Source organism: Sipha flava, unplaced genomic scaffold, assembly GCF_003268045.1.
Source record: "Sipha flava isolate LNK unplaced genomic scaffold, YSA_version1 66_pilon_pilon, whole genome shotgun sequence".
Lineage (NCBI taxonomy): Eukaryota > Metazoa > Arthropoda > Insecta > Hemiptera > Aphididae > Sipha > Sipha flava.
The window spans coordinates 1,328,947-1,344,422 of record NW_020273606.1 but is presented as its reverse complement, the minus strand read 5'-3'; the positions used below and the strand labels follow the sequence as shown (position 1 = coordinate 1,344,422).

Below are 15,476 nucleotides of genomic sequence, written 5' to 3'. Positions count from 1 at the left end.
TACTTTGGATATTCTAAGATGAACCAAGAAAAATATGCATTTGCTAGAACTTCCTAGTCCTGTTTATTACATATTTTCGACTGACGATAAAGTTATAGTGTTATGACGTAAAAGTAGGACGTGAAAAACAATTTAATGTTAAGCAACATTTTAACGATTTATACATTTTTTAAATGAATCCCTCTAAAAAAACATGAGAGCATATTTTTAGTGCATGTTATAAGGTTTTTAAGTGTATATGTGCTTGCACATAACTAACAATATAATTATAATACAGGGAATATCACTCCTAAAATTATAATTTTAATTTAGACATCGGAGGTCTCTCAACCCCAACCTTAACTTCTGAAACGATTTCGCAATGAAGTACATTTTATTTTGAAAACAAAAAATAAAATAAAACCGTTTTGTTACGCGGTTGTGTACCTATGTATAGTTATTACATGTTTTATTCCTCAGCAGTGTTTAAGGTCGTCTGAAGCATAAACAGATGAACGGGTAGCACGAGGTTTACACGATCAATGCAATACTTTCACTCGCAATGACGGAGACGGCTCGAAACGTTCGTACGAAGTGGACGGGATAAAAATTGTATAGCTAACCCTTTCTCGAGTTTACACACTACAGGACATTACTAATAGAGCTGTAGTGCTCTTGATAACTGACTCAACTTATTGTTATTTAACACATCGGTTGCTCACGCAGTGTCGAAGGCCGATATCGGAATCCTTGGTGTTTCCGAATTAATGTTCTCTGCGAGCCGCCCGACGTTATATTCGGTTCTGAGGGCTTTCGTTTTTGTTTTTCGTGGTAAGACGATGGTCGATGACAAATCGCTGAACCAAATACGTGTTACCGACATAAAATCTCGAATCGGTTTAGTTCGCGCTCTTTACTCACACCGCGAACGTATGTAATCTTTTGCAACGATATTATCACTCGTACGAAACATGTTGCATTGTGTATATTTTCACGTTGTATCTATACATGGCCAATTACATATAATTTTCTTTAGCGAAACGATTACAGTTTCGACCGATCGAGTTCGTGTCCAACTAAATGTCAATATTGATTTCGCACACTTCAAATGAAATGTGTTCGTTTCGTCGAACAAACGGACCAGCTCGTGGTGACAGGTTCATGTTCAGTACTCGGAAAGTCCCACCTAGCATCGCGGTGAGCTACAAACTGCTTTCGGTAAGAATGCGTTCTAACCATCATACAAAACGACTGCATGTAATGCATTACATAGTTAAGACGTTATGACTCCATTTGGTTCACTGGTAACAGGTGTTAGTATGATAAGTACTAGGCACAGAAGCGCAAATTATTTGGAATTATGGGAGAGGGGGGGGGGAATCATTCAATACCCACGTGTGGAAAAAAAATTGGTCGCTGCGGTCGCGTAATATAAATTACATAACATAAATGTGTGATATATGCTTATTGTTATATCTGTAAATTAATCATCGACTATCGACCATAACGGCCCACCCATCTACCAAATTAAGAAGGGCGATTCCCCCCCCCCCCCTTAGAATCGCGTCTCTGACTAGGTATTTATTGCGCGCGCGTGATACCTGCAATGTTCCGAGCACCATGACTTCGTCCCGGGCCATTGCGTTCGCATAATACTATCTAATTTTGAAGTTCTAAAATAATTCAATTTTCCTACATCTGATGATCTGAATATTAGTCTCGACTAATCGATCATTACGATTTACGCTTGAATATTATTAAATTTTTTTTTCTTCTGAATCGAAAATATCTAATCTGTCGCCATGAAAGCGTATCTATACGCGCACACATATGCAAGCACATTTTTTTTTTTTAGGTTCTTTCCGAATGATATTATAATTATCATTATTGTAATCTTCGCTGGGATAAGAATAGTTGACAGTTCATTGTTCCTAAAAACGAGTAAAACTGAATGCAATCTTCAGGTACAGATTTTCATATTTGTGTTTATTACTACGTTTGTCGTATAATAGTTTAGTTCCCCGGGACCGCGGGAATCGTAATAGCTCAATGAATGTTATGTTGATTTATTTTTTTCATGTGACGTGAATCATAAAAATAATAAATCATTTATTTATATTTCAAACACGTACAGAGTATAACATCGTATTCAACTATTTTAGGCACATCAACACTTAAATAATAATTTAAATTTATATTTTTTTTGTTGTCTTATGAATATTTGTGTACGTGAGGTCATTTCGTGACGTTTCTATCTGAAGAATGTATAATACTTACTATGGATAGGCACTTAAATAGAAGATGAAAGAAAAACTTGACTCAACTATTTGAGCACAAGTTTTGCAGATGCAGTAGGAGCTTTCGTTTTTTCGATAATTATAATGAAATCAAAAATAATGTGAAAGAAAATATATTTGTATCAGTAAAAACAAAAATGTAACTTATTAAAAATTATATATTACAAATAATTATCTCATTGTGATCAATAATATGAAATAAATTATAGTATGAATCTTACAGCAAAACCAATTTTTAAGCGGTCAATAGATTAATAATTCTTTTTATATTGAAAAAAATTAAGAATTTCACTAGCCCAAAAAAGTAAATTCTTAGTAAATTACTACTTAACTCATACTCGTATAGTATGTCGTATTATTATGTATTGCCTAATACAGGATATTTTCAATGTCATTTATAACGTATGTGAAATCTCATTGATAGTACCTACGCGACCACGAGCAAACAATTCATAATTAGTAGGTACCTATAATATATTACAATACTATTGCAGTGAATATAATTAATAATAAATTGTATAGTTTTTACATGCATATTTTTTATCATCACCAAATGCCTTTTTTCGTATTTGATTGAAAAAATATTAAATATTTACAGAAAAAACCAATTAATTAGCACATCTCATCATATATTCTTCTCAGTACAGAAATACACACCAAAATTCAAATTCAAATAATTTAAATATCTCGTTTTGTTCGAAATGCATTGCATATAAGTGATTTATCCTTAAACACTTATATACCAATGTATAATTGGTATTTATTTTTCATTGGAAATTTAATATTTTCACAAGCACACAATTGTTACTTACATCTTCCAAACGACTGCGGAAAGCTGAATGCGAGTGCACCAAATCTAAAATGTACTTCCATTTTTCGTTAGCGTTGGGTGGCAAACTCAACTCAATGAAAGCCAAACAATATTGTCCTTTAATGCCCAAACTTTCATCGTTCGCTCCGAGACATTGGTCAAAATCACCGAACTGGTTTATATTCCCATTTAAAATACCTGATGGTATTTTAGCTGATGCATCGTACACTGAAATTAAAGTACGATGTTAATTTTTGGGTATGTATAAATGTGTATAACCTTTTGTTCGATAAAAATCTTGTAACTCAAAATAATCTCGCATATCTTGCAACATAATCGTTTTAAAAAAGTCATTTGTTTATGACCGAATTAAAAACATAAAGTTAAGTTGATTTTTTTTATACATCTGAATTAGTTTCAACACGATGCACATCTATCCAAAATGCCGAAAATTATTTTACACCTGCAAGGGCGTATTTTAATTGAAGTCATGGGAGAGGAGGTGAAACTAATTTTTTTTTCAATACAAACTTAAAAATAATTTACAGTTCATTACCTACAGCTCATGTACCTATTATAATGATAACATATTATAATGATATCATTATAACAGGTACATAAAAAATATAGGTAAAAAAAAAAAATAGGTACATAAGAATATAAATTAATAGCCTAACATATTATAATGATAGACTATTAATTTATATTCTTAATTATTTATACATTACATTTTTTAAATAAATCAATGTATTATATTCAAAAAAAAATACGAGCCATGGGGAGAATGCCCCCTTCGCCCCCTCCTACAAATATGCCCTTGTTCACCTGTGATTTAATGTATTTATAATACACCATATCCATATGACACTTGTTTTTGATTGTTGTGACGGACAAAATAACAGCTTTGAAATCTCGCAAGTCTCATAGTTCACTGGACACGCCTGCAATGGATCTCGCATGTGATTTCGTTGTTTCAATTTTTAATCATTAATTATAATTTAAGAAGTTATTTAATTCGTACGCGAAAGATTCGCCAATATCTAATGTACACCATTGATACGGCATTATTAGACTATAGTTTTATGGTTATTGCTAGGACTTAGAAGTTGTTGCGTTTGAAACTCCTTTTCTATGGTTCGGATTTTTTGCTAGATAGGTTCTAAATTCGTTCCACGCAAGTATGAGTTAAAATAATTCAAACATTTAGTGCAATCTTTTGAAATTTTTGGCATTTTTTCGATTAGATTGCAATTTTAGTTGATTTCCCTCATTTATAATACAATTTTAAATACTTGTAAATATTATTCAAACGATTTAATTTTTTTTTTTACGTAAATATAAATAAAATAACGATGGGATTCGTGTCAGATATGAAATGCAAAATATAAAATGTTGATAAATTGAATGCTTTATAAGTCATTATAAAATACATATATGTATACGAGTATATTCTATTTTCAAGTATTATGGGAAACTTTGAAATAACTATTAAATTTGTAGGTTGTGTCAACTTTTTATAACATCTTTTTTTGACATTTCGAGGGGAAGGGGTTTGAACCCCTAAAACACCATGTTTGCGCCTGACGAGCATGCACATAATTCGAACTGTCTTCGAACGTCGATCTGAGATAATATCGCATGCACGAGAATTATTTGCGATCGCTATAGGTACGTTCACGCGTCATAGAAATGGAAAAAAAATGAAGAAAATAAATATGTGTTCACGATGAACGCCGGAGAACTGTCGGAGAGCTTAATGCGCGTACGCGTCGTCGTGAATTATTGCGACCGCGTGTTCAATCCGCAACACAAATTTCGCTGCTGTGGCCAAGACGTGGATTATTAATATTATTATTATAACTTCATGGGTCTCGACGGTCTTATCGAACCGTACAAAACAAACTTTAACCATGAATTATGGGTGTATGTAATATACATATAAACGTATGATTATGAATTAATAATTTTAATTAATAAATCCGATGTGCATCATATATCTAATTTTTTGTACGTTTCTAAAAGATAATGTATTTATATATTTCATTTGTAATTCACGTAAAAATGTACATGCATTTCACTTACTTTTTAATGCCCATGTTGTTAATTTTTCTAATTCTCTTAAGTAGATTTGACTATGTTTCCTGCACAGTTCATTGGAACTGTTTAATAATACTATTGGAGGATTTACAGAAAACAGTCCTTGGATTGTGTTCGACGAATAAACATCTTTGGGTTTGTATTCTAAAACACAAAAAATAAATACAAGATTAAAATAATACTCAGAGTAGCTTTGAATATAGTTTTAATGCTGTAAACAACGATTTTATATATGCTGAAACAAATAATATATGTTTCTTAAAATAGTACCGTAAATGGGTAGGTACAATAGCTGGATATAAAAACCATTTTACAGTATTACAAACACACATTATTAATTTACATACGAATATTATGTAACAAGAAAGATATTCAACGAAAAATATTTTCAGATACTAAAGCAACAGAATGGAAACTTTTGACCACCCAAAGTTTAGTTCGCCATCTTGAAAGGGCTCGACAGATTTCTTAGATAGAAAAAAAATAATTATATTATTTTGCTATTATTTAGATATACTGTTATCAAGATATTTGTCAACAAACCATGATTATAGAAATTTAGATTAACCAAAGAGTAACACATTTACACATGTGTATGGTTATACAATGAAAAAATGTTTACAAAAGCATATACTTATATTAGAATTGTATTGATTTTGCTCGTCATCAAAAACAGTTAGACCAGTCTCTTATCTTATATTTGTTCTTTTTATTATTATTAATATGTGTATAGTTAACAATTTGATTATGTTGCATAACATTTAAAACTAATTATTATATTACTAATAATCAAATAAACTATTTAATTTTTCGTTATTTTAAAAGATCTCAACAAACACTGACTCATTTACTTATAAAATAATATTTAAAGTAATTATTAATACTTTTTTCAAATTAATCGCTTTTTTAAATAATGTATTTTGTTTATACTATTGACATAATCTAAAAGTATTTTTTTGCCACACGTATAAACTGAGATTGATAAAAAAATGTAATTCTATTGAAATATTTTTTATAATTTAAGGTACTTGATGTATAAGTTGAAAAATGAGTTTAAAAATGTCGTAAATAATAGTAATTATATATTTATCGAAAGAAAAATGAACCCTAGAGACCAAAAATACTAGTAAATAATTTATCTAATCACAAAATGTGAGATGAAAGCATAAAAAAATGTGTCAATAAATCCAATGTATTTCGGATGTTTCTTATCTGCAGACAACTGGTTACCTTTTCTAGAGGTAATAAAAAGAAAATTGTGCATTCATAGCATTCGGAAAGTTAGTCGAATGAAATTGATTTAATTAAAACGTTCGACATTTATTTTAAAATTGTAATAATATTTTGCTTTTTATTATTATATTGTTAAAATAATTCGATTGCGAACATGGGCGCCTAGAGGGGGGGGAGGGCAAGACGGGGCATTTACCTCCCCCCTGGAAAAAATTAATCGCACTGTTAATAACAAGGTTTGCAATCGAACAACTGCGAAGACTTCAGTTTTTATTTGATAACGATTAAAGTATGTTCAATTCTGATATATTTTGTTTGCTAAGAATACATTTTTTTTAATATACTTTTTAGTGTTCGATTTCATAATAGCCCCCTTGATAAATTTCCTGCGGTCGCCCATGATTGCGGATAACGTATATTTTCGAGTTCATATTTAATAGTTTCAAAATCATATACATTTCCGAGAACAATAAATCTACATTTTAAGTAATTTAGCCGTATTCAAATCCACAATATTTAATTATAAATTCGTCAAAAATTCGCACAAGATTATTTGGTTATTTTGTATATGCGTCGAGTGATATAAATAACTGTGGCGCCGGTTGAACTTGAAAGTGACGTAATCAATTGCAAAATCAACCAAACCAAACGTAATAATTAAACGGTCATTAACACTGATCTAAACTCCCGATAGATATATTTTGGATTAATATTTTTTACTAAAATAATATTGTGTTTCGCAAGAACATTCATTGTAAGAAAAAAAAAAATTAAAAAAATTGAACATAAAATAAAATATTCATATTGAAATTAGGTAAAAGACTTTTGCTTATGGACAAACTATACACATAACGTGTATTGTAATTTTTCGAATACCATAAAGATAAACGGAGAAAAAATGATGCAATTAAACTGTTCTAAGGATGAAAAAAAAAACTAAATCAATAAACCTGTTTGAATTGTCATTAATATGAAAGTTAATTCGTCAGCACGATTTCTAATCACAATGTGCTAATATTTAACCGTATCAACTACACACTCAGAAATAGCCTGACCAAGGTCCAAATTCAAAACGGTATACGATCAGTTGTTGTTATACTTATTGTGGAACTGTGGGTAAGCACAATTATAACACTTTTACGTGTAAACCACTAGATCAAAAAATAAAACAAAAATCATTCATACACGAAGTACAACAAAACCGTATTAGAATAAATCGCGATTGCGTACACGTTTTCTGATATTCGCTAGTGGAGCACATACGTAGTACGAACACTCCGAAAACGAGTTGCCATAACGATTTTCTTCCGAAGATCTTTTCCCGTTTTGCTGCAAAATCGATAAAACGTCATTTCTTTAACCGTCGTTTTACGCGCACGAATCTCCAACACTGAAATTTTTGAGTATACGTACTCCATAGCTATATACGTATACCATAACTCATTTTATGAATGTATTTAATTTTTTTTATAACTCGGTATTTTTCCATTTGTGCAGCGAGTTCGAGTAAGTAGAGAACAATACGGTATTCGGTGACCGTCCGAACAATTGACTGTAACGATGGACGTCGTTAAAACATCGTAAAACTGTACTGTTACTTATCGAAAAATAAATCCCGGTTCTTCCGACGCGTGCGAATAAAACGCATTGGAACCACACGGGGTGCCTGGAGAGAGTTCGGAGAAAAAGAAGTCGGATAGTTTCGGATCAATAAAAAAAAACCGTCTTGCGGTGAACCTATGCACGTTTTGTTTATCTCGGAATCATATATGATCAATAGGCGGACGTGACTTCTTTGCCGGACTCGTTCAAAGAACGCCGCTGTTTTCACGCAGGTCCAATTGTTACTACGATTCGGCTTTGTTCCTGACAGCGGTCGCGCTTTTGATCGAGAGATTATCCCGCGCTCGCCATCGTCTCGTCTACGACACGTGGTGCACACAACGGTGCGTTTGTCATACCTTCGACGCCGATTTCCATTCGCCCCCCTCCGAGGTATTCGAACACGATTAAATAGAACTAGAACGGTCGACCGTCGCAAGAAAACGTTGTTTTCTACAATAGACTCGGGGATCCGTATCCTACGGCCCCGTACGGTCCGCCGAGACCTAAACCATACGCGCAGTGCTCGACTTTGTAAAATTAAAGAGTAAACAAACTAAAAATGAAATACTGCATTATGCTGCCAAGGCGGTCGGTTTTGACCCGGCCGAGCGAAGACACTGTGTCTAAATAACTCTGATCCACTTGAAAAACACGTGAACACGATAAAACGTGATTTTACTTATTACAAAACTCCTGTCCAATAAACTTCAATCGTGGGCACATCGCGTATCCTTAAATATATCAACGCAGTCACAAATTTTATACGAACGCGTTATGTACATGGCCATTGTTTGTACTTAAATATCGGTACCGACGTACCGTAAACGTTTACTTTAATTGATCGTTATGCTCGATGTACTTTACACGATTTATGCGATTTCGTAACCGTAATAATACATTTAGTACGTGTTAATCGCGGACAAAATCAATACAACTCGACAAATTAAATATTATGGTACTTGTATAAACACTGACGCAATTTGATTTCAACCGATTCAATCGGTCAATCGATCAATATTTCGAGGCATGAATTACACTATCGGTATTACAGGGTTGCCACCCTTTTTTTATTTCAAAATTCCCTGACTTTTCCAGGTTTTTCAGAAAAAAATCACATTTTCCCATACTCAAAATATTGTATAAATAATCAATTTTTGAGAAACAATTACAATGAGATAGTGTTAAAATTAAACCTTTAGTTCTTAATTTCACTACTTATGTGGGAACCATATTTATGTGATACAAGTCAAAATAAAAAATTACTATTTTACATTACTTTGGCTAGTTGCGATTTGCAATAGGTAAATATATACTTACATTTCAGTATTTATGGAATTTTAGAATAGGTAAATTACAAAATTTCAGGCACGTACACAGGGGTGTTTTGAGTGTTCAAACACTCCCCGAAATGTTTGGTTTTAGAATATTTGGTGAATTATGCTCGATAACAATCTTAATATTAATTTTAAAGTTTTTATGGCATTACTGTACAATGTACATACATTATCTCTTGGACTCTGAATTTTTCTTAAAAAGTACTAAATATACATGCACTTATGCGCTTAAAAAAGAAGAAAAATTGCCTTAAAAATATGCACTTTAATTTTACTTTTTTACACAAAATGTTCATTCGGATAAATATGCAAAGAGCTCTCAAATCTAAAAATTAAGAATCTTCCTTACCTACTCTCCCAGTATCCGTAGCTACAAGTGAACGCTCGTTTTTTTCCCTACGTAGGTTGATAACGTATTTACGTAATAAAACAGGCGAAGAAAGGTTAAATGGATTAACATTGTTAAATCTACATAGAGACATAGAAGTTAATTGTGAAGATATTATTAACATAATAGTTTTAATGGCTAAAACTTCACGAAAATTAGATTTAGTTTTGTGATTTTTTTTAATATGATATATTTATATTTATTTATATTCAAAAAAAAAGTAATGTAAGTATATTATAAGTCTTTCATAGAAAAATTTCATTTGTTAATTGAAAAAATGTTCTGATTTTCAAAAACACCCCCTAAAACTTTTTTCACGTACGTCACTGCAAAATTTAAATTACTTCAGGTAAGAATCACCGAACTTGTGAAAAACACTACTGAGTCTTGCCACAAATTTTTTATTTTAAAATTCCTAACTTTTCCAAGTTCTCCAGATAGATTACATTTATGTTATTTTTAAAAAAAATGTTATCTCATAAAATATTTAAAAAATAATTAAAAATGATATACATAGTATTACACATATTTTACTGTACAAGGTACAACCTTAGATTAGACTTATTACTTTTGGAGTAATGACTAAAATACTGGATAGCTAAAATGTGAAAATTGAAAGTCTCAGTTGCGGTGCATTTTTACCATTTTTACGGCAATTTTTTCTCACTCCTGGAAAAACTATTAATATTTCGGAAAAATAATATCTAATTGTAATTGACAAAAATAGGAAGAATAAACTATTCTTAATTTCTAAATTATACAAGGGTTCGTGTACAACTTTCATGTATTTAGCAGAATTTAATTTTGCATTAAAACATTTAACGGATTTCAGTCAATTTGTGAAAATATATTCGCAGGTATAATTAATTGGATTTGCGTTACATTACCTCTGATGTACAGAAAAAGAAAAGAAATGTATTATTTATATAAATTTTTTTTTTTATTTTTAATATTTTAATCAAAAATTGTATACTTACGAGTTTACGATGATTAATGTATTACAATAATAACATAAGAATTATAAATAATTGACAAATAAAACACCACAGTAAAACAAATGATACAAAATAATTAAACTAGTCAATAAATTTGATTTAAAACAGTTCAAATAGTGAAATCCATAAACATAAAGCAACAAAAATAACCTATAAGTAGACTGTTTTTCTTTCTACGTGAAAATAACAATATTCAAATAATATCTATCTATCTATGTCTTATCAATGTTCGGCTGTAAATAAAGCAACAGCATTTATTTTTTGGTCGTACTTTTAGCTATTCTTACATACCCATACAACAACAACCAATTTCCTTCTTTTACATTAAATAATACACATATATTTTAAAATTAAATACACTGAAATAAGTATCAATAATTATTTATAAAAGTAAAATTATTTATATGAATCGAACATACCTACATAATATGTTTATAGTATATAATATAGTGTATATTTACACTATATAATAATAGGAACATTAGGTTATAAATAAATTCCTATTGGATATATTACGTATATATATATATATATATATGCACTATACCAGTGTTTCCCAACTTCTTTTACCCGCGGAACCTTTGCAGGAGCTTGAACGTTTTGTGGAACTCCAATATTTTTTCTATAATATTAATACAGACATATGTTTTGTACACTTAAATGAGTGGGTTATCGGACACTTCCGGCACAAGAGTGTCATTAATATAAAAAAAATAAGACGGCTTTATCATTTTATTTTTTTTATTACTATTACAATATTATGTTATAAATGTACATATCAAAGCTTAAAATTTAATATTTGTCTCTCATTACTTCTAAGATAGATTCAATGAGAAGATTGGAATCTTTCCATAGTTTTATTCAAAACTGTTTTTAAATTTGGAGTTATTCCTGAAAGTTGGATTCGTAAGACCGGAGCCGCGTTTAGTTGATTTCAAAACATATTCTTAATCTTTGTATACGCCGAAAAGCGGTTACCGGTGTTTTTCCCGAATGCTTTTTCCCCAACGGTTATTGTTCCCGAAACGGAAACAAAAAAAAAAATCAAAAGAACACAATATTAATAAAATTAACTTAAAATCAAGGACGGCCTGGCCCACCGGGATACTGGGACGTTTCCGGTGGCCTCACCTATTAGGATTTTTCATTGGCTTAACGGCCGTATTCCTTTTTTTTTTAATAATTAGTTAGTTTTTAAAAAAAAATAAATGGTTAATTTTTAAAAGAAGTTTTTGTACTTCAAAAGTTGTCTAAAACATAGTTAATAATATTTCAGAGAACTACCCATGATCGCTGATGAAATAAAAATAGAATATAAGTTGAATAAACAAATATAAATAAAATGGTGCGCCCGCTGGAAGGTTAATATGGATATTTTGGGATACAGAAAAGCATTATTATTATTGTGTATGCTTCGTCGACACAAATGAGGGGCAGGGGTTGCTGAGAAATTAAGTCAAGTTATGTGTAATAGTTGTAGAAACTGTACACTGTATTGTTAAAATAATTGATTTATTGTCACAAAAAACTAAGCTTCTTTCAACATGTCTTTAAAATGTCTTAACTTATTATTTATATTTGAAATATATAATTAATTATATAAGCTTAATTGATGTATGTATATTCTTTTTGGTTTGTTTATAAAATATAATTTATTATAAAAAATTTAATCTTATAGTAGGTATTTATTATTTATAAAAATCAATGATTAATTGAACTTTTTTCAGTTGTTTAAAGAGAATACATATATATCATAGAGATAGGTGTAACTAGGCCTTCGAAATTGAATTGACATGAACAGACAATAGTCTCACAAAAATATAGATACTTATTGAAGGTTTATTATTATTTTTTTTTTTTATGTCTTCTTACATATAATAAAAACTAAAAGATTAGATAAATAAATAATTATTAAATAAATTTGTAATGTTGTTGGGGGAAGATAGAACACAAGCTATGCTCTATTCCACCTCTCCCCCTCCACATTATAGTAACAACCTATAAGCTAAACATTAATTTGAGACCTGGGTAATACATTTTCCAGTCCTAAATTTTTCTCCCATACTGTCCCTGTTTACAATTGCTAATTATTAGCACTATATTGTTCAAAAACTCAATGTTCAAAAAGTTTAATCGAAGTGTTTATTATTTGATTACGATATCGGAGATAATAAGTGAACAGATTTGTATAAAATGAGTTTTACAAAACCTATTACAAATAATAATTGCGTTGCAAATAATAATGGTGTTGCGTGCATTTTATTTAGTGAGCAAAATTGTAGATTTTTAATAGTGTAGTTTTAATTATATAGCCGATGTACCTATGTATTTTTTGATTTATATTATTCAAATTCATACGTACATAATTTATGTATAATTTATATGGATTATTATTTTCTATAAGCTTAAAATGTTTTATAAGTAAAATAATATTTTAGTAAAATAATAAAATATATTTTTATTACCTTACAATAATATCAGTATTTTAAATTTAACAATAACCGTCGGAAAAAAAGCTTTCGGGAAAAATGTCATTCGGGAATTTCGATTCGGAAAAAAGTCGTTCGGGAAAAAAAGTTTAGGGCATGCAGACTTTCGGAAAAAATACCATTCGGGAAAAATGACGGAAACAACGAAAAGCTACAAACTATGCACCTCACATCGGGAAATGTGTCAATTCCAATTCTATGTTGAGTTCTATGTTCAAATTGTAATTTAAATCAAAATATTGCTAATTAATTTATATTTTCCCAAATTTCTCACGGAACCCTTCGCGCAAGCTCACAGAACCCTTAGTTTCTTCGGAACACCAGTTGGGAAACACTGCACTATACCACTATTAATATAGTAATATATTATACTAACTGACTTCTAACTAAAAGTGCCAAGTGGTGATTAACATTTTATTTTTCATTTAGAACTATAAAAATACCAAGTTCTATTTATTTTTTCATGAATTTTTAAATTTTTATCATAAAATTCAATTATTGAGCAAAATAAGAAATGCTCAATAGTGTTTATTAAATTTACAATTTTTTCCCGGTTTTTCTGACTTAGATATAAATTCCCTGACTTTTCCCGGTTTCCCTGACTTGCAAATCAATTCCCTGACTCTTCCCGGTTTTCCCGGTTTTCCAGGTCTGTGGCAACCATGTATTAGCTTATAACTAAGATTCGTAATAATAATCGCCAAGAATACTGCATGATGTACACTGGTTTGTATGTCTGTACCAAAAATGTTTTATACTTACAGAGCACACATTTCAGTTAACGGTATTAATATGGACCAAGTGCTCCTAAAACTAAGCGAGTTTTGATTTTATTAATTTATGTAGTTTGGTTCCGCTTAATGATTTTGCCAAACGCATGAGTTAAATGTGTATTGTGTTGACGTAAGTTCAACGTATAATGTATTTTGCATTTATTTTATTGATATTGCATAAGACTATGAAAAATACATTTGGAATATTTTTATATCAAACCAGTACACATAAAATATGAACACATAAAAATGAGTTTTGTTCTCATAACCGAGTTGTCGAACAGTATTATTTCAATATGCCGAGTATGACATTAGGTAACTTACAGTAAAAGTATCAACAATGGCGTGTGCATTGGATTCTAAGAAATTCCAAAAATTTAAAGTTTGTCAATAATATATTTTAGTTCACAGATTCCTTTTGTTAAAACCATTTGTATGGTGTTTTATTAATTAGTATTAACATTTATAGATAATTTATAAATATAATTGTAATGTAATGGTGAATTTCGTGTAAAAAAAAAAAATGCGAAAAAAATCACTCTATACATAAAATATTACACCGAACTGGAATTAATTTGAATTTCAAGATCATCAAAAATCATTTTTCCGAAAAACTATAACCAACACATTCGACTTCGACAACGGCCGAGCATGCAATATTAATCAACTGTGAAATATTCTTTTTTCGTGCCAAGTATAAACGTTCGGCACCAATTAGTTGTAGGCGCTTTGCACTCATATTGATCGAAGAAAAACAGCTGTTAAAAAATATTAAGCCTGTTTGTTTTTCAGTTAAAACATGACTCGACGGTTGACGAGACTACGATTACGGTGTACGAGAATCGAAAGTCGAATGGACGATGGAATAATAAAAACTATTGATCGGTAATGTACAAATAAATCATTTGAAACCATTAATATCAAATTCAACAGTCTGATAGTTATAAATTATAATACAGCCTATACGGGCGTACGACAAAAACGATTATGTATCAGTGTACTTACTGCTGTAAATTTGTAATGGAAAATAGTAAGACAATACGAACGAAATTAGAAATGTATCGGCCCGAGCACAATACGGTCTTACCGATGACGATGTGCTGAGAACGCTCATTCGCTTGATAATTCTGCGGTAGACGATGTAATATTATATTGATATTATTATTTGTTAAGGACATTTTTTAACATTTTTTAACCTTCCTAAAAATTATTATACATTGGAAAACATCGACATTTTCGTTTCCGCCGTTTCTGCCCGTTAAAAACTGCCATCCTCTGCTGCCCCCCTAATCCGGTGAGCATAGTAACATTCCGATACCACAGCCGTATAAATTTGTACGAAACGTTCGGTAAATATATTACATAACACCCCATAAAACGTTTATGCGTACAATAATAATCATATATGCACGCGAATATCCGAATGAACGCTTTCAATTTTCCGTACAAAGTGAATACGTGTTAAGTATATGACT

The 15,476-nt window shown here is 30.6% G+C and overlaps 1 protein-coding gene across 1 annotated transcript in view; it reads right to left on the bottom strand.

Moving 5' to 3' along the window:
- The window catches only part of LOC112691707 (nose resistant to fluoxetine protein 6-like), a 51,455-nt gene that overhangs the window by 19,961 nt on the left and 16,018 nt on the right, over positions 1-15,476 (bottom strand). The window contains exons 2-3 of the mRNA XM_025566075.1: positions 5,170-5,328; positions 3,089-3,315 (exon numbers count right to left, since the gene is read on the bottom strand). Of these exons, the coding sequence (XP_025421860.1) occupies positions 3,089-3,315; positions 5,170-5,328 (386 nt within the window). The remainder of the gene's footprint in view (positions 1-3,088; positions 3,316-5,169; positions 5,329-15,476) is intronic.